The following is a 23,859-nucleotide window of genomic DNA, read 5'->3' on the forward strand; positions in this document are numbered from 1 at the left end:
CATTCATTATATGTGGGGACAATATGGAAGCTCCAAGGGTGGTTTCAAGTTGGGCTAACCCTTCAGGCCTCTTTATACTCTGTATAAAGTACCAAAAGTTCATCGAAGAACGTTTGGATTATTTTTGTTTTTAAGGGGTTTCTTTACTTTACAGTTTCAATTTGAAAAAAAAAAAAACATAAAAGTTCTTAGAGGAACTAATGGACCTGTTTTCTGGGCCTGTAGGTCAATCTATTGAACACTATTGGGTGTAATTCTCACATTTTCCTACAGAGGGCGCCAGAGATTTACACTGTAAGTCTACCTAGAAAGCTCAGGCGGAAGCTGTGCTCTTATCCACCAAGACACAGCAATATGCAGATTACACATACGTGTATGTGACTGCTGTAAACCTGTTTCACCCTGTTCTTCAATAGTCAGGACCCCAAAGTAGAGACCACCACAGAGCAGCTACTGTATTATGTGGGTGGCGGGTCCTTGGAGTTTTTAAACAGATTTTGAGGTGTTTAAGAACTCCCAATCACCAGTGCAATACAAACTAACACACATAATTAAGAAAATTAAGTAATTAATTCAATTTGAATTCCATAACAATGAGCTCTAACTGATTGCGGGTTGATAGGACTAGAAGTTTAAGGCCCAATCCCATTTCACCCCTTGGTCTTAATGCTTAGTCCTACCCCGTGGTCACTTCTAGAGGTAGGGTGTCACTTCTGGTTGGGCTCCAAGGGTAAATAAACTTTCAAAGAGAGCTTTTTCTGAGGCACGTTCTAAACAGAGGGCTACGACAATCACTGGCACAACAAATAAAGATGTCACCATAGCTTATTGTGTGGTTTGTGTTATGTTTTATGCCCATTTTCTTCAAAACAAGCATAAAAAATCGCAGGTAGTTAGTCTCAATAGCTAGCTAGTTAGCTAACTCTCCTGTTCCACCTTAAATGAAGAGACTAAAGAGACATGGTGCTCTGGCGAGCTTTTGTTTACATACCTCCCCTGTCTCTTTGTCGCACTCAGCTAAATTTGGCAGCATAGTAGCGCCTAAATCTGCACCCCCACCATGAAAAGCACCTCCTCCTCTTTGTAGCACGTACGCACCGTCTTCTCGATAAAAGCAGAGCTAATTGCTTTTTGGTAACTTTAAATAGATATGCCAGCAGATAAGGGGGTTCTTTTCTTTGGGGGGGAGGGGGATTTTGGCTGGCTTTCAAAATAAAAGTTTATTTTTCTAGAACAATTTCTGCTTTTTCTGCAGTATCATTGTTGGAGGGGACAAATCCACCTCCAAATTTCTGATATTTTCCCTATTCCTACGCCAATGGTGCTGGTAACAAGTGAGTGGATCCGACACAGCGGTGCTGCTGGAGTTCTTAAACATAGTGGGTGTAGACGCAAGGATGTCACAAGGATGTCATAAGGCCCATAAGACAGATGTGAAAGAAGCACACAAAGGTTTGTTGGTGATGAAGGAAGGTGTTTAATGCATGGCAGAGATTTAGCAGCTGTGGTTCGCAACGTACACACACCCATACGAAACACACACACACACACACAGTATCTGATTCATGGCTCCTCGGCTTAACCAGCTCAGCAGAGGCTACAGACAGAGTTAATAAAAGCACAGAAACGCACAGTCTGCGCTTTAGGATGTAGGGTACCATCATTCAGATGGGCAGAGAATAGATATAGCTTAACACACTTTAAAAAAGGGGGTCTCCTGCTTTCACACACAAACACACACATATATATATATATAGACAGATAGACAAAGGATAGGATGGTCTAGATGTAGAGATGTCATTTACATAGTCACCACAGGCCTCACATTTTCTGCAAAGTCATGCTGTCCAAAGAACACCCCAAAAAAAAAGACAAAAAAAAAACGTAAAATTTCACTTTAAAATTAAGGAATATTTTTTGCATTTCATTCAGGACATAATGGCACGCAACAGTCTTTAAAGCCTGGAAGCTCAAGCAGCTACTTAAGAACAGTGCAACAAAAAAAACCCCGGGAAAAAGTCCTTATTACGTGTTATCACGTCAAATGCGTCCGACATGGGAAAGAAAACGGGAGTTTTTGCACTTTTCCTACATGCTGGGATCCTTTTCCTCGCAGTCATGCATGTTCACACTCACACACTGCAGGGAGGTATTGATTTTTATCGATGTGTAGAATTCACCGACGGATCGTAGACGCATCAGTCTGGAGGTAGGAACAGAACTGCATCGATTTTGGAATGTAATAATTATATGTATGATAACTGTATAATACTAATACTAAGGTACTGTATGTTTTTGAGTGAAATTCAGTGGAATATGCATTCAAGTTATACACTCATGGCTGAAAATGTTGACACCACTGTTTTATTTTTTCCATAAAATGAACTATTTCTACCAGAAATGTTTATTTCTATTGTGTATATTGGAACAACACAAAAAAAACAAGACAGTAAAAAAAGCAAAAATAGACATAATTTAATGCAAAACTCAACTCAGCATGCTTTTTACACCTCTAAACACCTCTAAAAAAGTTTATTTTTGGGTCATTGTCATGCAGGAAGACCCATGACCAAGGATGCAAACCCAGCTTTCTGACACTGTGCCTTATAGTACATTGCATATTTCTCCCAGAAAATTTGTAATTTTCTACAAAAAAACTAAACTTCTTACACCTCTAAACTGGAATTTTGGACCATATTTGAAGAGTGTCTTCTTCCAAAAGCAGTTTTAAGCTCTCTCCACAGGTGTTCAAATGGATTTTTTAATCTATCTCTGGGTGATTTTTAAAGTTTATTTTTGGGTCATTGTCATGTTGGAAGACCCATGACCTAGGACGCAAACCCACCTGTCTGACACTGTGCCTTATGGTACATTGCATATTTCTCCCAGAAAATGTATGGTTTTGTTTTTATAATAATGTTTATTTCCATTGTGTGTATTGAAAAAACACAAAAAACAGAGAACAAAAAGCCAAAATGTACATAATTTAATGCAAAACTAAACTGAGCATGCTTTTTACACCTCTAAACTGGAACTTTGGACCATATTTGAAGAGTGTCTTCTTCCAACAGTAATTGTAAGCTCTCTCCATGGGTGTTCAATTGGATTTAGATGTTTCAAAACATCTCTGGGTGATTTTTGTGAAGTTTATTTTTGGGTCATTGTCATGCTGGAAGACCCATGACCTAGTATGCAAACCCAGCTTTCTGACATTGTGTCTTACAGTACATTGCGATTCCAAATCTTATGGTAATTTTCTGATTTCATGACGCCTTGCACACAGTCAAGGCACCCATATATGCACCATATATGACTATAGGTGTTCCTTTCTTTGTAGGCCTTCTTCTGTTTTTGGTAAATGAAAGAGTAGAATGATGTGCTTTAAGAAAAAGCTCTATCTAGGTCTTATTAACGTACATTTTGGCAAACTGCAGTCAAGCTTTTTTATGTCTCTTTCTCAGCAGAGGATTCCTCCTGGGTCTCCTGAGATAGCGTTTCATTTCATTGTCATCCTCAAATGTCGACAAATAGTTTGGGCTGACACTGATGCACCCTGAGCCTGCAGGACAGCTTGAACTTCTTTGGAACTTGATTTGGGCTGATTTCCACCATCCGGACTGCTCTATGTTGCGACCTTACATCAATTTTTTTTGTCTTCCGTCACACGTCCAGGGAGATTTGCTACAATTTTATGGATTTTAAACTTCTTGATTACGTTGCGCACCTTGGACATCAAGATCTCTAGAGACTGACTTGTAACCTTGAGATATTTATTGATATTTGAACTTTGGTTCTCTAGTTTTATTTCCCTCTTTCTGTTCTCAATAATTTTTTTTCTGTTTTTCTGGGAGAAATACTTAAATTTCTGGAAAAATGTCAGAGGTGCGAACACTTTCAGCCATGACTGAATGTGAAACAAATTTTCAGACATCTTTTTAATAATTAAATATGCACCAGGTCAAACTGACCCAGGAGAACCATTACTGTTCCTGACACATGAACATAATAGGAGGGTTAAGGTGTGTTCTAACTTTTGACTGGTACTGTATAGGGGTCCTACAGTATTTTATCTATTGGAAATAAACCCATATTTATTTATTATTTTAAATAATAAATTATGACTAAAGCAATTAAACTGTTGTAATCAAAGTGTGAATGAAACTGAATCATCATTCAGGTGAAGAGGTTCGTACGCCTCACAGGTAAACAGACCAGTAGATGACGTTGAAGAAGAGGAAGGTGAAGGGGAAGAGGGCGCGGGCGTAGAGGTCGATGCGCTTGGCGGCGGACGGGATGACGGGTTTGGGGGGCGCGGGCTTCTTGTTGTTTTTGTTCTGCGATTTGCCGAGAGCGTTGGCCACCTCGATGGGCTTGCCGTAGCAGTCGAAGTTGGACAGCTCAAAGTCCCGCGGGAGGGAGCCCACGATGCTGAAGTCGTTGGAGCGAAGGTCCGACTTGGAGGTGCACACTTTCTTCCCCCGATTCTCCACCACCTGGAGACACAGCGACACAAAACACAGCAGAGCATTAATTAGAGGTCCGAACACCACAAGTACTGGAACCCTATTAAAATCACTAAGATCTTTCTTATTATTATTATGATTAATATTTATATATTTATATATAAAAGACTGTAGTGCAGTGACTGTAGGTCATCCAAACCAGGCTCTAGTTTAGTGTAGTGATCTGACAGGGAGATTCATGGGAAACCCTTGCTTGCTGTGTGTGAGTTTCTAATAAAGCGGCCAGCACAAGGTAGGGTATGTGTTTCCAATAAAATGGCCAGTGAGTGGACACATAAGGTACCGTTGTAGGTGTTTTTCAATAAAGGTATTTTTAAACACAAGGTACAGTAGAGTAGGTGTTTCCAATAAAGTGGCCACCAGTAAGTGGAAGCACAAGCTACAGTAGAAGGTGTTTCTAATAAAGTGGCCACCAGTGGGAGGAAGCACAACATTCTGTTGTAGGTGTTTCCAATAAAGTGGCCAGCGCAAGGTAAAGTATGTGTTTCCAATAAAGTGGCCACCAGTGAGAGGAAGCACAACGTTCTGTAGTAGGTGTTTCCAATAAAGTGGCCACAAGTGAGTGGAGAGACAAGGTAGAGTAAAAGCTGTTTCCAATAAAGTGGCCAGCACAAGGTACAGTAAGTGTTCCCAATAAAGTGGCCAGCAGCACAACGTAGAGTATATGTGATTCTAGTATAGTGGACAGCACAAGGTAGAGTATGTTTCCAATAAAGTGGCCACCAGTGAGAGGAAGCACAAGGTACAGTAGAGTAGTAGGTGTTTCCAATAAAGTGGCCACCAGTGAGTAGAAGCACAAGTTACCGTAGTAGGTGTTTCCAATAAAGTGGCCAGCACAAGGTAGAATGCGTGTTTCCAATAAAGTGGCCAATGAGTCGCAGCACCAGGTACTGTATGTGTTTCCAATAAAGTGGCCACCAGTAAGTGTAAACGCAAGGTACAGTAGAGTAGATGTTTCTAATAAAGTGGCCAGCACAAGGTACAGTAGGTGTTTCCAATAAAGTGGCCAGCAGCACAACGTAGAGTATATGTGATTCTAGTATAGTGGACAGCACAAGGTAGAGTATGTTTCCAATAAAGTGGCCACCAGTGAGAGGAAGCACAAGGTACAGTAGAAGGTGTTTTTAATAAAGTGGCCAGTGAGTGGAAGCACAAGTTACTGTTGTAGGTGTTTCCAATAAAGTGGCCAGCGCAAGGTAAAGTATGTGTTTCCAATAAAGTGGCCACCAGTGAGAGGAAGCACAACGTTCTGTAGTAGGTGTTTCCAATAAAGTGGCCACAAGTGAGTGGAAGCACAAGGTACAGTAGAGTAGTAGGTGTTTCCAATAAAGTGGCCACCAGTGAGAGGAAGCACAAGTTACTGTAGTAGGTGTTTCCAATAAAGTGGCCACAAGTGAGTGGAGAGACAAGGTAGAGTAAAAGCTGTTTCCAATAAAGTGGCCAGCACAAGGTACAGTAAGTGTTCCCAATAAAGTGGCCAGCAGCACAACGTAGAGTATATGTGATTCTAGTATAGTGGACAGCACAAGGTAGAGTATGTTTCCAATAAAGTGGCCACCAGTGAGAGGAAGCACAAGGTACAGTAGAGTAGTAGGTGTTTCCAATAAAGTGGCCACCAGTGAGTAGAAGCACAAGTTACCATAGTAGGTGTTTCCAATAAAGTGGCCAGCACAAGGTAGAATGCGTGTTTCCAATAAAGTGGCCAATGAGTCGCAGCACCAGGTACTGTATGTGTTTCCAATAAAGTGGCCACCAGTAAGTGTAAGCGCAAGGTACAGTAGAGTAGATGTTTCTAATAAAGTGGCCAGCACAAGGTACAGTAGGTGTTTCCAATAAAGTGGCCAGCAGCACAACGTAGAGTATATGTGATTCTAGTATAGTGGACAGCACAAGGTAGAGTATGTTTCCAATAAAGTGGCCACCAGTGAGAGGAAGCACAAGGTACAGTAGAAGGTGTTTTTAATAAAGTGGCCAGTGAGTGGAAGCACAAGTTACTGTTGTAGGTGTTTCCAATAAAGTGGCCAGCGCAAGGTAAAGTATGTGTTTCCAATAAAGTGGCCACCAGTGAGAGGAAGCACAACGTTCTGTAGTAGGTGTTTCCAATAAAGTGGCCACAAGTGAGTGGAGAGACAAGGTAGAGTAAAAGCTGTTTCCAATAAAGTGGCCAGCACAAGGTACAGTAAGTGTTCCCAATAAAGTGGCCAGCAGCACAACGTAGAGTATATGTGATTCTAGTATAGTGGACAGCACAAGGTAGAGTATGTTTCCAATAAAGTGGCCACCAGTGAGAGGAAGCACAAGGTACAGTAGAGTAGTAGGTGTTTCCAATAAAGTGGCCACCAGTGAGAGGAAGCACAAGTTACTGTAGTAGGTGTTTCCAATAAAGTGGCCACAAGTGAGTGGAGAGACAAGGTAGAGTAAAAGCTGTTTCCAATAAAGTGGCCAGCACAAGGTAGAATGCGTGTTTCCAATAAAGTGGCCAATGAGTCGCAGCACCAGGTACTGTATGTGTTTCCAATAAAGTGGCCACCAGTAAGTGTAAGCGCAAGGTACAGTAGAGTAGATGTTTCTAATAAAGTGGCCAGCACAAGGTACAGTAGGTGTTTCCAATAAAGTGGCCACCAGTGAGAGGAAGCACAAGGTACAGTAGAAGATGTTTTTAATAAAGTGGCCACCAGTGAGTGGAGAAACAAGGTAGAGTAAAAGCTGTTTCCAATAAAGTGGCCAGCACAAGGTACAGTAGGTGTTCCCAATAAAGTGGCCAGCAGCACAACGTAGAGTATATGTGATTCTAGTATAGTGGACAGCACAAGGTAGAGTATGTTTCCAATAAAGTGGCCACCAGTAAGTGGAACCACAAGGTACTGCAGTAGGTGTTTCTAATAAAGTGGCCACCAGTAAGTGGAACCACAAGGTACTGCAGTAGGTGTTTCTAATAAAGTGGCCACCAGTAAGTGAGTGGAAGTACAAGGTACAGTAGAGTAGTAGGTGTTTCTAATAAAGTGGCCACCAGTAAGTGGAACCACAAGTTACTGCAGTAGGTGTTTCCAATAAAGTGGCCATCCAGATGTTGTTTATGACCGCACAAGGCCATTCTGACCTGTCCATCCCGAGGACAGACATCTCCCCTGCTCTAACCTGACATTACTCTCAGAGTAAACCCCTAACATAACCTTTACACACACACAATACACACACACACACACTAGTGCCCCCCCCACCCATGCCGCTGCTCCATTGCTCGGGGCCTCTGGGCTGTCGGGTCGCATTAGACTCAATTCCCCAGAAACCTTTGCTCTCCTCTGCGCCCGTGTCGCACTGAGCGTGCTCAGAGCAGCCGACTCAATTACAGCCATTCCATCTCCCTCCTGCGCTTACGCTTACACACACACACACACACACACACACACACACACTTGCGTGCTTATTCAGTAATTATCCTCATGCAGAGTGCACACGTTCATTCATTATTACATTACTGAAGGAAATTAATAAGAGGCTCGTTTTACCCTCCTAATTTCACCAGCAGTGCCTGTTTTAATAGTTCTGTACCTGGTTTCATTTGTTTTTAAAATCCACACGGAGTAACTCTGTCACTAATTTATAATTCATGATATAAAACTTGTTTTTTTTCCATTAACTCTAAAGCGAAAAAAAAAATCTTTTGTACCTGCGGTAAAAAAAAAAAGTCCCTCCAGCCCCGAGTCGTCTATTTGTTCTGACAGTTTGAGGTGGAAAGGACGTAATTATGGTTATGTATGATTACGCTCTGCATGGATGCGCACTCTGGGTATTTTATAATGATACTGCTGCCGCGTCTACTCCAGCATATTCATGAAGACTGTCTACTTTAAACTTTATTGTGTTGTATTATTCAATATTCCGTCCTAAATCAATGCAATAGTGCGTATTGTTTTGTAATCATGTGGTTATGTATATCTTGTGGAGTCCCACAGGGCTCTATCTTAGGGCCAATACGTAACAAACTGCTGCCAATTATGAGATTAACATCTACCATGTTGTCAAATTTGCAACCAGAGTCTGTGCAGTAGAGAACGGAGGCACAGTCACATGGTAAGTGTCTCAGGCTGCCAACATTAACATTACAGCATTACATTTTCCCACTGGATACTGCCACTGGATATTTTAACAGTAAAAGTGCATTTAATGAGTTGTATTGCCAGACCATTTATAATTCCATCAAATCAAACTCAGAACATATTGGTGACCACTAAAAAAATGAAAAATAATACATATATTTTAAAAATAAAGTCTTGTACCACTGTATTAGAGTCTTGTACCTGGTGTAGAGTCTTGTAGCCCTTGTCACTGTTTTTGCCCCTCGTACCAATGTTGTATAGTCTTGTACCACTGTTTTAGAGTCTTGTAGCCCTCTTTTAGAGCTTTGTACCACTGTTTTAGAGCTTTGTACCACTGTTTTAGAGTCTTATACAACTGCTTTAGAGCCTTGTACCACTGTTTTACAGTAGAGTTGAGTTGTTTTAGAGTCTTGTGCCACTGTTTTAGAGCCTTGTACTCCTGTTTTAGAGCCATTTACCACTGTTTTAGAGTCTTGTATTCACGTTTTAAGAGCCTTATATCACTGTTTTTTAGCCTGGTACACCTGTTTTACAGTCTTGTACCCCTGTTTTAGACTTGTGCCACATTTTAGAGTCCTGTACCACATTTTTAGAGCCTTGTGTCAATATTTTAGAGCTTTGCACTGTTCTAGTGTTGTACCACTGTCTTAGAGACTGGTAGAAGTGTTTTAGAGCTTTGCACCACAGTTTTAGTGTGTTGTACCACTGTTTTAGAGTGATGAGCCACTGTTTAAGAGCCTTGTACCACTGTTTTAGAGTGTTGAACCAATATTTGAGAACCTTGTACCACTGTTTACATACAACTGCTTTAAAGCCTTTCGGCACTGTCTTAAAACCATGTTTTAGTCTTGAACCAATATTTTAGACTCTTATATAACCGCTTTAAAGCCTTGTACCACTTTTGTAGAGTCTTGTACCCCTGTTTTAAAGTCTTGTGCCACATTTTTAGAGTCTTCTACACATGTTTTAGAGTCCTATACCACTGTTTTAGAATTTTAAACCAGTTTTAGAGCCTTGTGTCAATGTTTTAAAGTTCTGTACAACTTTAAACAGTCTTGAACCACTGTTTTAGAGTACTGTACCACAGTTTTAGAGCTTTGTACAACAGTTTTAGAGTATTGTATCACGGTTTTAAAGTGCTGTGCAACTGTCTTGTACCACTGTTTTGGAGCCTTGTGCCACCCTTTTAGAGTATTGTACCCCTATGTAAGATTTTTGGACCCTCTTTAGAATCTTGTACCACCATTTTTGAGTCTTGTACCTGTTTTAAAGTCTTATACAACTGTTCTTGAATCACAGTTTTAGAGCATTGTGTCAATGTTTTAGAGTCTTGGACCCCTGTTTTACAGTCCTATACAACTTCTTTTGAGTATTGAACCCTGTTTTAAAATCGTATACCATTGTTTTAGGGTCTTGTACCACTGTTTTATAGCCTTGTACCACTTTTTTATAGTCTTATACCTCTGTTTTAGAGCCTTGCACCACTGTTATAGAGCCTAGTACTACTGTTTTATAGTCCAATACCCATGTTTTAGAGCCTTGTACCCTAGTAATTGGATCATACACACTTGTTAACTCTAGGTAATAATAATAAAACTAAAAAAATAATATTAATGTGAGCCTGACCTGTAGTGTACTAACATGAATAGGGGTTCCACCGGTGCCATTGACGGTGTTGGCTTTGGCTGGAGTCTTCCCCTCCTTCTCTCTCTCCTTTTCCTTCTCAGCCATCTTTGCTTTCTCTGCCTCGATGCGCTTTGGACTGTTCAGCATCACCTGCAGAAAGATTTACATCAATCCAAACATCAGTGTCAAACGGAAATAAACACACACACAGACTTTTAAAAGCTGTAGAAATGCAGTGCTGAGCCAGCATGACGGTAGTGCTGCAGCAACCTTGAATTTACAGGAAGACGTCAATCCAATGCAGTGTTGTGTGGTAAAGCTTTACAACACAATTTAATATACACTCAATGTAAACTGAATTTGGTCCCTCAAAATGACGTGAAAATAACTAAGAAATGCCTGGCAACAAAATTTAAAATGCCCAAATTGTGCCTCAAGTGTCAATATTTTGTCAATTATTAATGCCTGATCTTGGACTGCTCTTCTTCTGCAAACTGTTTGAAGGCTTTCTTGTGCATCAGCTTCAGAAGAAGCTAACTGATAGAAAAGATTCATGCAGACAGAGTTGATGCAGCCTATGGCGTATGGTCTAAGAACTGCAGGCTGACCTCCCACTTCTTAAAGCTCTGCAGCAATGCTGGCAGACCTCACGTGTCTATATTTTTAAAGTCATATTCTAAAAAAATGTGGACTTAACATTCTTTGTATGACCCTGACGAAGCGTGTTCTGAATGGTATCTGCCCTGGAAAACTATACTGTGTGATCTTGGGCATCAAGCTACAGTATACCTTAGTTTTGGGGTCTAAGCAATCTTCGTATAGCCTAGACAATGTTTGTGGAGAGCAACAATTCTGCCATCAAGTGTCATATTGAATATCCAGTGGCCAGTATGAAAGAATTGTACCCAAAACACCAAATTAATCAAGATTGGCCAGTATGAAAGAATTGTACCCAAAACACCAAATTAATCAAGATTGGCCAGTATGAAAGAATTGTACCCAAAACACCAAATTTATCAAGATTGGCCAGTATGAAAGAATTGTACCCAAAACACCAAATTTATCAAGATTGGCCAGTATGAAAGAATTGTACCCAAAACACCAAATTTATCAAGATTGGCCAGTAAGAAAGAATTGTACCCAAAACACCCAATTTATCAAGATTGGCCAGTATGAAAGAATTGTACCCAAAACACCCAATTTATCAAGATTGACAAGTATGAAAGAATTGTACCCAAAACACCAAATTTTTCAAGATTGGCCAGTATGAAAGAATTGTACCCAAAACACCAAATTTATCAAGATTAGCCAGCATGAAAGAATTGTACCCAAAACACCAAATTTATCAAGATTGGCCAGTATGAAAGAATTGTACCCAAAACACCAAATTAATCAAGATTGGCCAGTATGAAAGAATTGTCCCCAAAACACCAAATTAATCAAGATTGGCCAGTATGAAATAATTGTACCCAAAACACCAAATTTTTCAAGATTGGCCAGTATGAAAGAATTGTACCCAAAACACCCAATTTATCAAGATTGGCCAGTATGAAAGAATTGTACCCAAAACACCAAATTTATCAAGATTGACAAGTATGAAAGAATTGTACCCAAAACACCAAATTTATCAAGATTAGCCAGTATGAAAGAATTGTACCCAAAACACCAAATTTATCAAGATTGGCCAGTAAGAAAGAATTGTACCCAAAACACCCAATTTATCAAGATTGGCCAGTATGAAAGAATTGTACCCAAAACACCCAATTTATCAAGATTGACAAGTATGAAAGAATTGTACCCAAAACACCAAATTTATCAAGATTAGCCAGTATGAAAGAATTGTCCCCAAAACACCAAATTTATCAAGATTAGCCAGTATGAAAGAATTGTCCCCAAAACACCAAATTAATCAAGATTAGCCAGTATGAAAGAATTGTACCCAAAACACCAAATTTATCAAGATTGGCCAGTATGAAATAATTGTACCCAAAACACCAAATTTATCAAGATTGGCCAGTATGAAAGAATTGTACCCAAAACACCAAATTTATCAAGATTGGCCAGTATGAAATAATTGTACCCAAAACACCAAATTTATCAAGATTGGCCAGTAAGAAAGAATTGTACCCAAAACACCCAATTTATCAAGATTGGCCAGTATGAAAGAATTGTACCCAAAACACCCAATTTATCAAGATTGACAAGTATGAAAGAATTGTACCCAAAACACCCAATTTATCAAGATTGGCCAGTATGAAAGAATTGTACCCAAAACACCAAATTTATCAAGATTAGCCAGTATGAAAGAATTGTCCCCAAAACACCAAATTAATCAAGATTAGCCAGTATGAAAGAATTGTACCCAAAACACCAAATTTATCAAGATTGGCCAGTATGAAATAATTGTACCCAAAACACCAAATTTATCAAGATTGGCCAGTATGAAAGAATTGTACCCAAAACACCAAATTTATCAAGATTGGCCAGTATGAAATAATTGTACCCAAAACACCAAATTTTTCAAGATTGGCCAGTATGAAAGAATTGTCCCCAAAACACCAAATTTATCAAGATTGGCCAGTATGAAAGAATTGTACCCAAAACACCAAATTTATCAAGATTGGCCAGTATGAAAGAATTGTACCCAAAACACCAAATTTATCAAGATTGGCCAGTAAGAAAGAATTGTACCCAAAACACCCAATTTATCAAGATTGGCCAGTATGAAAGAATTGTACCCAAAACACCCAATTTATCAAGATTGGCCAGTATGAAAGAATTGTACTCAAAACACCAAATTTATCAAGATTAGCCAGTATGAAATAATTGTCCCCAAAACACCAAATTAATCAAGATTAGCCAGTATGAAAGAATTGTACCCAAAACACCAAATTTATCAAGATTGGCCAGTATGAAATAATTGTACCCAAAACACCAAATTTATCAAGATTGGCCAGTATGAAAGAATTGTACCCAAAACACCAAATTTATCAAGATTAGCCAGTATGAAAGAATTGTACCCAAAACACCAAATTTATCAAGATTGGCCAGTATGAAATAATTGTACCCAAAACACCAAATTTTTCAAGATTGGCCAGTATGAAAGAATTGTCCACAAAACACCAAATTAATCAAGATTGGCCAGTATGAAAGAATTGTCCCCAAAACACCAAATTAATCAAGATTGGCCAGTAAGAAAGAATTGTACCCAAAACACCCAATTTATCAAGATTGGCCAGTATGAAAGAATTGTACCCAAAACACCCAATTTATCAAGATTGACAAGTATGAAAGAATTGTACCCAAAACACCAAATTTATCAAGATTAGCCAGTATGAAAGAATTGTCCCCAAAACACCAAATTAATCAAGATTAGCCAGTATGAAAGAATTGTACCCAAAACACCAAATTTATCAAGATTGGCCAGTATGAAATAATTGTACCCAAAACACCAAATTTATCAAGATTGGCCAGTATGAAAGAATTGTACCCAAAACACCAAATTTATCAAGATTAGCCAGTATGAAAGAATTGTACCCAAAACACCAAATTTATCAAGATTGGCCAGTATGAAATAATTGTACCCAAAACACCAAATTTTTCAAGATTGGCCAGTATGAAAGAATTGTCCACAAAACACCAAATTAATCAAGATTGGCCAGTATGAAAGAATTGTCCCCAAAACACCAAATTAATCAAGATTGGCCAGTATGAAATAATTGTACCCAAAACACCAAATTTTTCAAGATTGGCCAGTATGAAAGAATTGTACCCAAAACACCCAATTTATCAAGATTGGCCAGTAAGAAAGAATTGTACCCAAAACACCCAATTTATCAAGATTGGCCAGTATGAAAGAATTGTACCCAAAACACCCAATTTATCAAGATTGGCCAGTATGAAGGAATTGTTCCAAAACACCAAATTTATCAAGATTGACAAGTATGAAAGAATTGTACCCAAAACACCATAGTACTACTATGAGCCGGAGACACTGTCCACGGTCCTGAAACAGAACAGCACTGATGAAGTGTTGCTGTCCACGGTGCTGAATTGGTGTAACTACCGTTTATGGTGCTGAAACTGCATTCTTATTTGTGTTGCTGCAGAAAGCTGTCAAAGCAGTGTGGTAATGCATTAATATGTGGTAATGCATTCATTTGTAATGCAGCATATCATAAATTCACTGAGCTCCTGAGAGCGACGTATTCTTTTACTAATGATTATACAGATGCAAGAAAAAGTATGTGAACCCTTTGGCATTACTTGGATTTCTGCATAAATTGGTCAGAACAAATAAATGTGTCACAACAAAAGTCACAACAATAGACAAACACAGTCTGCTTAAACTAATACCACTCAAAAAAATTACATGTTTGCATGGTTTTATTGAACACAACATGTTAACATTCACAGTGAGGGGGAAAGTATGTAAATCTTTGGATTTAATAACTGGTTGATCCTCCTTTGGCAGGAAAAAAAACCTCAACCAAACATTTCCTGTAGTTGCAGATCAGACCTGCAGAACGGTCAGGAGAAATTTTAGATCATTCCTCTTCACTAAACTGTTTCAGTTCAGCTATAATATTCTTGGGATATCTGGTGGGAACTGATCGCTCTCTTGAGGTCATGATGCCACAGCATCTCAATCGGGTTCAGGAGGTCAGGACTCTCCAGAAGGCATATTTTCTGTTGAAGTCGTTCGGTTGTTTTACTTTGATTTAGTTCTATGTTTTGGGTCGTTGTCCTGTTGCATCATCCATTTTCTGTTGAGCTTCAGCTGGCGGACAGATGGTCTTACGTTTTCCAGCAAAATGTAAACTTGGTAAACTTGGGAATTCATTTTTCCGTTGATGACAGCAATCCATCCACACCCTGAGGCAGCAAAGCAGCACAAAACCATGATGCCCCCTCCACCATGTTTCACAGCTGGGATGAGGTTTTGATGATGGTGTGCTGTGCCTTTTTTCTCCACACATAGTGTTGTGTGTTCCTTCTAAACAACTTAATTTTGGTTTCATCTGTCCACACTATATTTAGTCAGTACTGCTGTGAAACATCCAGGTGCTCTTTTTTTTGCAAACTTCAAACGTGCAGCAATGTTCTTTTTTGGACAGCAGTGGCTTCCTCTGCGGTGTCCTCCCATTAACTCCTTGAATTACTTGTTTAATATTTTTCTTATTGTAGATTTACCAACAAAAATGTTAGCATGTGCCAGAGATTTCTGTAAGTCTTTAGCTGACACTCTTCCTCATAGGATTCTTCCCCACCTCATTGATCATTCTGTGCTATGCTCTTGCAGTCATCTTTACAGGACTTTACCACACCTAGGGAGTAGCAGTAATCGTGCTGAACTTTCTCCATTTGTAGACCATCTGTCTTATCTGTCTCACACATGAACATCAAGGCTTTTAGAGATACTTTTGTAACCCTTTCCAGCTTCATGCAAGTCAACAATCCTTGAACGTAGGTCTTCTGAGAGCTTGATCTTTTGTGCTGAGAGGCATGATTCACATCAAGCATCAATGCTTCTTAAGAATAGCAAACTCAAAATTGGTGTGGTTTTTTTTTTTTTATAGGGCAGGGCAGCTTTAACCAACACATCCAACCTTTAACCTCATCACATCCTGGCTCCAATAAGCTCTTAGAAAAGTCATTAGCTGAAGGGTTCACATACTTTTTTCCACCCTCACTGTGAAATGCCAACATGTTATGTTCAATAAAACCATGCAAACATATACTTTTTTGTGGTATTATTTTAAGCAGACTGTGTTTGTCTATTGTTGTGACGTAGATGAAGATCAGAACACATTTAATGACCAACTAATGCAGAAATCCAAGTAATTCCAAAGGGCTCACATACTAAAACCAGCAAAAGTGGAGATACAATGTTTTCGCAGTCCTTTTAAACACAGACAAACACACCTGAACCACAGCGTACTCCACCAGAGAGGCGAAGCCGTAGAGCAGACAGGCAATCATCCAGATATCAATGGCCTTCACATACGAGACCTTCGGCAGCTCAGACGATAAAGACATACACTCAGAGGAGAGTGACAGAACCGACAGAATGCCTACAGAGAGAGAGAAAGACAGATAGAGATAGAGACAGAAAGTGAGACAGTTCTTAACTCATCTCCAGCTTCTTACAGAGTTCAGTTATCCATTCAACTGAGGTTTAACTGACCTCACAGCAGCACTCATCCCTGGAATGGACAGATGAACAGATGAGAGGAAGGAGGGAGGAGGGAGAGGTGGAGCCTATCAGAGGACAAGAATGAAGAGATGAGGGGAGAGATAAAGTGAGGAGGAGCTACGGGTGATGGAGGTGATGGTGATGCACTAAAAAAGGTCAAATCAGTCAAAAACCTGTTCTACACTGTTCTCTGATTGTTTTTTTTAATTAAAAGCTAAAATGTAAAATGATCATGTAAGCTAAAATGTAAAATCATCAATCTAGTTAGAATGTAAAATTAGATTTAAAATGTAAAATGACCAGATTTGAATGTAACATTATCTAGCTACAATGTCAAATTAGTTTTAGAATTACCATGTTACATTGTAGAATTATCTAGCTAAAATGTACAATTTTCTACCTATAATATAAAATTAGTTTTATAATATTAAATTAACATGTTATATTGTAAAATGATCTTGCTAAAATGTAAAATCACAAAGTTAAATTGTAATATTACCATGTTGCGATGTAAAACTATCTAGCTAAAATGTAACAGTACTTTTATTATCTATAATTACCATATTAGATTTAGAAAATTACCTAGCTAAAATCCAAAATGTTCTACCTAAAATGTAAAATTAATTTTATAATGTAAAGTAACCATGTTAGATTGTAATATTTCCATGTCTGCATGTAAAATGATCGACCTAGAACAGGGATGGGCAACTGGCGGCCCTCGTCATCACTCAGTGCGGCCCGCGAATAGATCAAAAATAATTTCATAATTTCATAATAAAAAAAAAAAAATAAAAAAAACGTAATTCTACTTTTGACCACTAGAGGGCGCTGCCAAACAACCACGAAAATTGACATTGACATCCAGTCCATTGTGAGCCAGCAGGCCAAACCACAGCTCTCTCATTAGCTTCAATAAATGTTGGGCCTCTGTGGTCTAGTTTTCTGCTATTATTGAATGAGCTATTTGCAATCAGTTTTTAAATCTTTTTTGTTCTTTGTTATAAATGAGTTCAAATGCCTTTTGCACTTTTATAAGCAAATGTTTTGTCCTTGTTGCTTATGAAGGACTTGTTATAATGAACTTATTTTACACAGAGGAACTACTGTATTTGCAATCAGTTTTTTAAGCAAACTTTTTGTTCTTTGATATGAAGGACTTCCTTTTTGCACTTTTTTTAAGCAAACGGTTTGTCTTTTGCCGTATTAAAATGCATTAATATGCAGAAAATAGTTGTTGATAAATGTTGGTGCTGTAAACATACAGATATAAATTCATATAAAATTTGTTCTTATTGAAAATCATTTGTAGCGTTTTTCATATTCAATTATTTGAAGTGAGAGGTCATGTGGCCCTCCAATGGTCATGCTGAAAAAAATGTGGCCCTCTCCATCATGGAAGTTGCCCATCCCTGACCTAGAATCTAAAATTGTAAAATTATCTAACTAAAATGTAATATTAGTTTTATGATGTAAAATGACGAATGATGTTAGATTGTTGAATTATCTAGCTAAAATGTAACATTATTTTTATAATGTAAAATGACCGTGTTAGATTAAAATATTTCTATGTTGGAATGTAAAATTATCCAGCTATAATGTAAAAATAGTTTTAGAACATAAAAATACCATGTAAGATTGTAAAATGATCTATGTACAATGATCTACCTAAAATGTAACATTAGCTATATATTGTAAAATTGCCATGTTAGATTGTAAAATGATCTAACTAAAATGTAAAATTAGTTTTATAATGTACAATGACCGTGTTAGATTGTAAAATGATCTAGCTAAAATACTAAATTTGTTTTATTATTTAAAATTACAATGTTAGATTGTAAAATTACCTATATAAAATGTATAAATATCTAGCTAAAAAAGTAAAATTAGTTTTATAATGTACAATGACCATGTTAGATTGTAAAATAATCTCGCTAAAATTTAAAATTAGTTTTATTATTTAAAATTACAATGTTAGATTGTAAAATTACCTATATAAAATGTAAAAATATCTAGCTAAAATGTAAAATTAGTTTTATAATGTAAAATGACCGTGTTAGATTGTAAAATAATCTCGCTAAAATTTAAAATTAGTTTTATTATTTAAAATTACAATGTTAGATTGTAAAATTACCTATATAAAATGTAAAAATATCTAGCTAAAATGTAAAATTAGTTTTATAATGTACAATGACCATGTTAGATTGTAAAATAATCTTGCTAAAATTTAAAATTAGTTTTATTATTTAAAATTACAATGTTAGATTGTAAAATTACCTATATAAAATGTAAAAATATCTAGCTAAAAAAGTAAAATTAGTTTTATAATGTACAATGACCATGTTAGATTGTAAAATAATCTCGCTAAAATTTAAAATTAGTTTTATTATTTAAAATTACAATGTTAGATTGTAAAATTACCTATATAAAATGTAAAATGATCTAGCTAAAATGTAAAATTTGTTTCATGATCTAAAATTACCAAGTTAGATTGTAAAATTACCTAGCTAAAATGTAAAATGTTCTACCTAAAATGTAAAATTAATTTTATAATGTAATATTACCATGTTGGAATGTAAAATTTTATAGCTAAAATGTAAAATTAGTTTTATAGTATAGTAAATATAGTTTTATATATGTAAAAGTTTTATATTACCATGTTAGAATCTAAAATTATCCATCTAGAATGTAAAATTAGTTTTATAATGTAAAATTACAAGGCTAAAACGTAACATTTTTCCAGTTAGAATGTATAATTACGATGTTACAATATAAACTTGCCAAGTTATAACATCAACTGGACACATTACCAAATTATAATGCACAATTACCAAGTTATAATGAAAAATTACTGTTATTTTATATAATTACCCTGTTACAATGTTATTCACTGTTACTTAAACTTAATTAAAATGTAATGTAACTGTGTGAAATGCAAAATTATTCATTCGTTATAAAATGTGTTTTATAATGTAAAAAAACAAGTTAGATTGTTAAATTTTCTATGTAAAATGGTCTACCTACAATGTAAAATTGTAAAAAAAAAAATTATATTGTTAAATTACTATGTTAGATTGTAAAATTAACTAGCTAAAATGTAAAATCATCGAGGTTAAACTGTAATATTACCGTGTTGTAATGTAAAGTTACCTAGTTAGAATGTAAAATGAGTTTTATAATGTAATATTACCATGTTGTAATATAATATTATCTAGCTACAATGTCAAATTAGTTTTAAAATTAGCATGTTACATTGTAGAATTATCTAGCTAAAATATAAAATGTTCAACCTAAAATGTAAAAGTTGTTTTATAATGTAAAATGACCATATTAGATTGTAAAAAAAAAAAAGTCTAGCTAAAATGTAAAATCACCATGTTAATTTGGAATGTAAAATTATCTAGCTAAAATGTAAAAATAGTTTTATAATGTAAAATTACCAAGTTAAATTGAAATATTACCATGTTAGAATGTAAAATTATCCAACTAGAATGTAAAAATTGTTTTATAATGTACAATTACCATGTCAGATTGTAAAATGATCTAGCTAATATGTAAATGTATCTATCTAGAATGTAAAATTAGTTTTATAATGTAAAATTACAATGCTAAAACGTGACATTTTTTGAGTTAGAATGTATATTTACCATGTTACAATGTAAACTTGCCAAGTTATAACATCAAATTGCCACATTGCATTGTAGAATTATCTAGCTAAAATGTAAAATGTTCTACCTAAAATGTAAAATTAGTTTTATAATGTAAAATAAAATAAAAAAATTAGATTGTAAAAAAAAAGATTCTAGCTAAAATGTAAAATCTCCAAGTTAAATTGTAATATTAGCCAGTTTGATTGTAAAATTATCTATGTAAAATTATCTACCTAAAATGTAAAATTAGTTTTACAATGTAAAATTGCCATGTTGGAATGTAAAATGTAAAATTAGTTTTAGAATGCACAAGTACCATGTTAGATTGAAAAGTTATCAAGATAAAATGTAAAATTAGTTTTATAATGTAAAATTACCATGTTAGATTGTAAAATTATTTAGCTCAAATGTACAACCATCGAGGTTAAATTGTAATATTACCATGTTGGAATGTAAAATGATCTAGCTAAAATGTAAATTTTGTTTTTTAATGTAAAATTACCATGTTAGATTGTAATATTATCTATGTAAAATGATCTATCTAAAATGTAAAATTAGTTTTATGATGTACAATTAGCATGTTAGATTGTAAAATGATCTATGTAAAATGATCTACCTAAAATGTAAAATTAGTTTTATGATGTACAATTAGCATGTTAGATTGTAAAATGATCTATGTAAAATGATCTACCTAAAATGTAAAATTAGTTTTATGATGTACAATTAGCATGTTAGATTGTAAAATGATCTATGTAAAATGATCTACCTAAAATGTAAAATTAGTTTTATAATGTAAAATGACCATGTTGGAATGTAAAATGATCTAACTACAATGTTAAATTAGTTTTAGAAAGCACAATTACCATGTTACATGGTAAAATGATCTAGCTTAAATGTAAAATTAATTTTATGATGTACAATTACCATGTTAGATTGTAAAATGATCTATGTAAAATAATCTACCTAAAATGTAAAATTAGTTTTATAATGTAAAATGTTGGACCATGTTGGAATGTAAAATGACCTAACTACAACGTTAAATTTGTTTTAGAAAGCACAATTACCATGTTAGATTGTAAAATGATCTAGCTTAAATGTAAAATTAGTTTTATAATATAAAATGACCATGTTAGATTGTTATATTAGCATGTTAGATTGTAAAATGATCTAGCTAAAATGTAAAATTAGTTTTATAATGTAAAATGACCATGTTGTAATGTAAAATGATTTCATTACAATGTTAAATTAGTTTTAGAAAGCACAATTAGCATGTTAGATTGTAAAATGATCTAGCTTAAATGTAAAATTAGTTTTATAAGATAAAATGATCATGGTTGATTGTAAAATTACAATGTTAAAATGTAACATTTTCAAGTTAGAATTCACAATTACTGTTATAATATACAATTACCATGTTACAATGTACAATGTTCTACTTAGACTGTCATTCACTGTTATATAAAGTTAATGAGAGTTGTAATGTAATCGTGTGGGAATGTAAAATTAATGCTATATTGTAAAATTAAAGCTGGAAAATGAAATAAAAAAAAAATAAGCGAGGTTTTGTTATGACAGGTATGTCATCTTTAAGCAGTGCATGAATTTCACTGGCTGTTACTGTGATTGACAGGCGGGCTGACCTAATGGGACGCGGGCTGCGCTGGCGTCGGGGTTAATCCAGAAGGACAGCCATGACAGCACCACGATGAGCAGGGTGGGAGCGTACACCCCCATCATGTAGAAGCCCACCTGCCTCCTTAAAGTGAAGATCACCTCCACACATGTGTAGTAGCCTGCGGAGAGAGAGAGAGAGAGAGAGAGAGAGAGAGAGAGAGGAGAGAGAAGAGAGACAGACAGATAGTTAATTAAAAAACAAAAAAAATGTCATACTTACATTTCTCAGATTATCATATGAGACAAAGATAACCTGAGTAAATATATAAAAAAGAACACTTTTTAAATGATGATTTATCATTGATTAAGGGGAAAAAGCAATCCAAACCAATCTAGCCCTTTGTAAAAAGGTATATGCCCCCATTAATTAACTAATTACTGCTATTAATGACACTTTTTGGAAAGCCGAGATCAATTTCACTACTAACCACAACCAGACCTGATTACTGCCAGACCTGTAGAATCAAGAAATCACTTAAATAGAACCTGTCTAACAACTTGAAGCAGACAAAAGATCTCAAAAATCAACACATTTAAGAACAGATGAGAAAACAAAATCATTTCTGAAGCTTTGGTACTCCAGAGAACCACAGTGAGACCTATTTACAAATAGAGAAAACACAGAACACTGTTAAACCTTCCCAGAAGTGATCAGTCTATTAAAATTACTCCAAAAGGGCATGGAGAACTCATCCATGAGGTCACAAAATATAATCCAGAACAACATTTAAAGAACTGCAGGTCTCACTCGCCTCAGTTAAGGTCAGTGTTAATGATTCAATAATAAAAGTGAAAGAGACAGGGTGAAAATGGTCTCCATGGGAGAATTCCAAGATAAATTACACTGCTGACCAAAAACAACACAACGACCCACAGTCTCACATTTACCAACAAACTAATCTTGATGATCTCCAGGGCTTTGGGTTCTGCAGCAGGACAATGACCCGATGAGAAAGATTCAATTTAATTATTTGTTTAGAGGGCAATTGGAACTGTTATATTTGGACAAATGCTTTTCTTTTAATTATTGTATTTATTTTTTTAAATCTGCTGTTTTAAGTATGGGAAAAAAAGGAAAAACAAAAGAAATATGTAGAGGGTAAATACATTTTCACAGCACTGTATATATTTATCCATACAGTAAATCACTTAAAGAGACTATTATAGGATGGGAGCTAATTCTGCAGTTTATAGTCTCCTTTAGGTGTGTGTTATATTTTGTGTGTGTGTGTGTGTGTGTGTGTGTGTGTGTGTGTGTGTGTGTGTGCACATGTGAGCATAGGAGATCATAAAGTATGACAATGACCTTGTGTGAGAGCGGAATGGGGGAGTTTTATAGTTCTGATGTATGTGGATGAAAGAATGAAAGAGAGAGAGAGAGAGAGAGAGAGAGAGAGAGAGAGCAAGAGAGGTATAGAGGCAGAGAGAAAAGTAGAGAGAGAGAAAGAGAAAGAGATGAGAGAGAGATAGAGAGGTAGATAGATAAAGAAAGAGAGAGAGAGAGAGAGAGAAATAGAGAGGTAGATAGAGAGAGAGAGGTAGATAGAGAGAGGTATAGAGGCAGAGAGAGAAGTAGAGAGAGAGAAAGAGAGAGAGAGCGAGAGAGGTATAGAGGCAGAGAGAAAAGTAGAGAGAGAGAAAGAGAAAGAGATGAGAGAGATAGAGAGGTAGATAGATAAAGAAAGAGAGAGAGAGAGAGAGAGGTAGATAGATAGAGAGAGAGATAGAGAGGTAGATAGATAGAGCGAGGTATAGAGGCAGAGAGAGAGAGGTAGGATAGATAGAGAGAGGTATAGAGGCAGAGAGAGAGAGAGGTAGATAGATAGAGAGAGAGAGAGGTATAGAGGCAGAGAGAGAAAGAGAGAGAGGTATATATATATATATATATATTTTTTTTTTTAGAGAGAGAGAAAGAGAGAGAGAGAAAGAGAGAGAGAGGTATATATATATATATATATTTTAGAGAGAGAGAGAGAGAGAGAGAAAGAGAGAGAGAGTAGATTACACTGAGGTAGATTTATGCTGCTGGATGGTGTTATGTAAGAAGTGAATGGAGCATTATGTAATGTCACACACTCTTATCTCCTACACTA

General features: G+C 36.1%; 1 protein-coding gene across 2 annotated transcripts in view; it reads right to left on the reverse strand.

The window, feature by feature from the left end:
* Positions 1-1,464: 1,464 nt before the first annotated feature.
* glrba (glycine receptor, beta a) overlaps positions 1,465-23,859 on the reverse strand; it is a 54,073-nt gene continuing 31,678 nt past the window's right edge. The window contains exons 8-11 of one of the 2 annotated variants that reach the window (XM_022681768.2): positions 21,733-21,885; positions 16,175-16,323; positions 10,265-10,399; positions 1,465-4,493 (exon numbers count right to left, since the gene is read on the reverse strand). In XM_022681768.2, the coding sequence (XP_022537489.1) occupies positions 4,197-4,493; positions 10,265-10,399; positions 16,175-16,323; positions 21,733-21,885 (734 nt within the window). In that variant the 3' untranslated portion in view covers positions 1,465-4,196. Of the gene's footprint in view, positions 4,494-10,249; positions 10,400-16,174; positions 16,324-21,732; positions 21,886-23,859 lie in introns of both variants that reach the window. The other variant, XM_022681767.2, reaches the window with a different exon arrangement.

The sequence above is a fragment of the Astyanax mexicanus genome, chromosome 25 (assembly GCF_023375975.1).
Source record: "Astyanax mexicanus isolate ESR-SI-001 chromosome 25, AstMex3_surface, whole genome shotgun sequence".
NCBI classification, from domain to species: Eukaryota; Metazoa; Chordata; class Actinopteri; order Characiformes; family Acestrorhamphidae; genus Astyanax; species Astyanax mexicanus.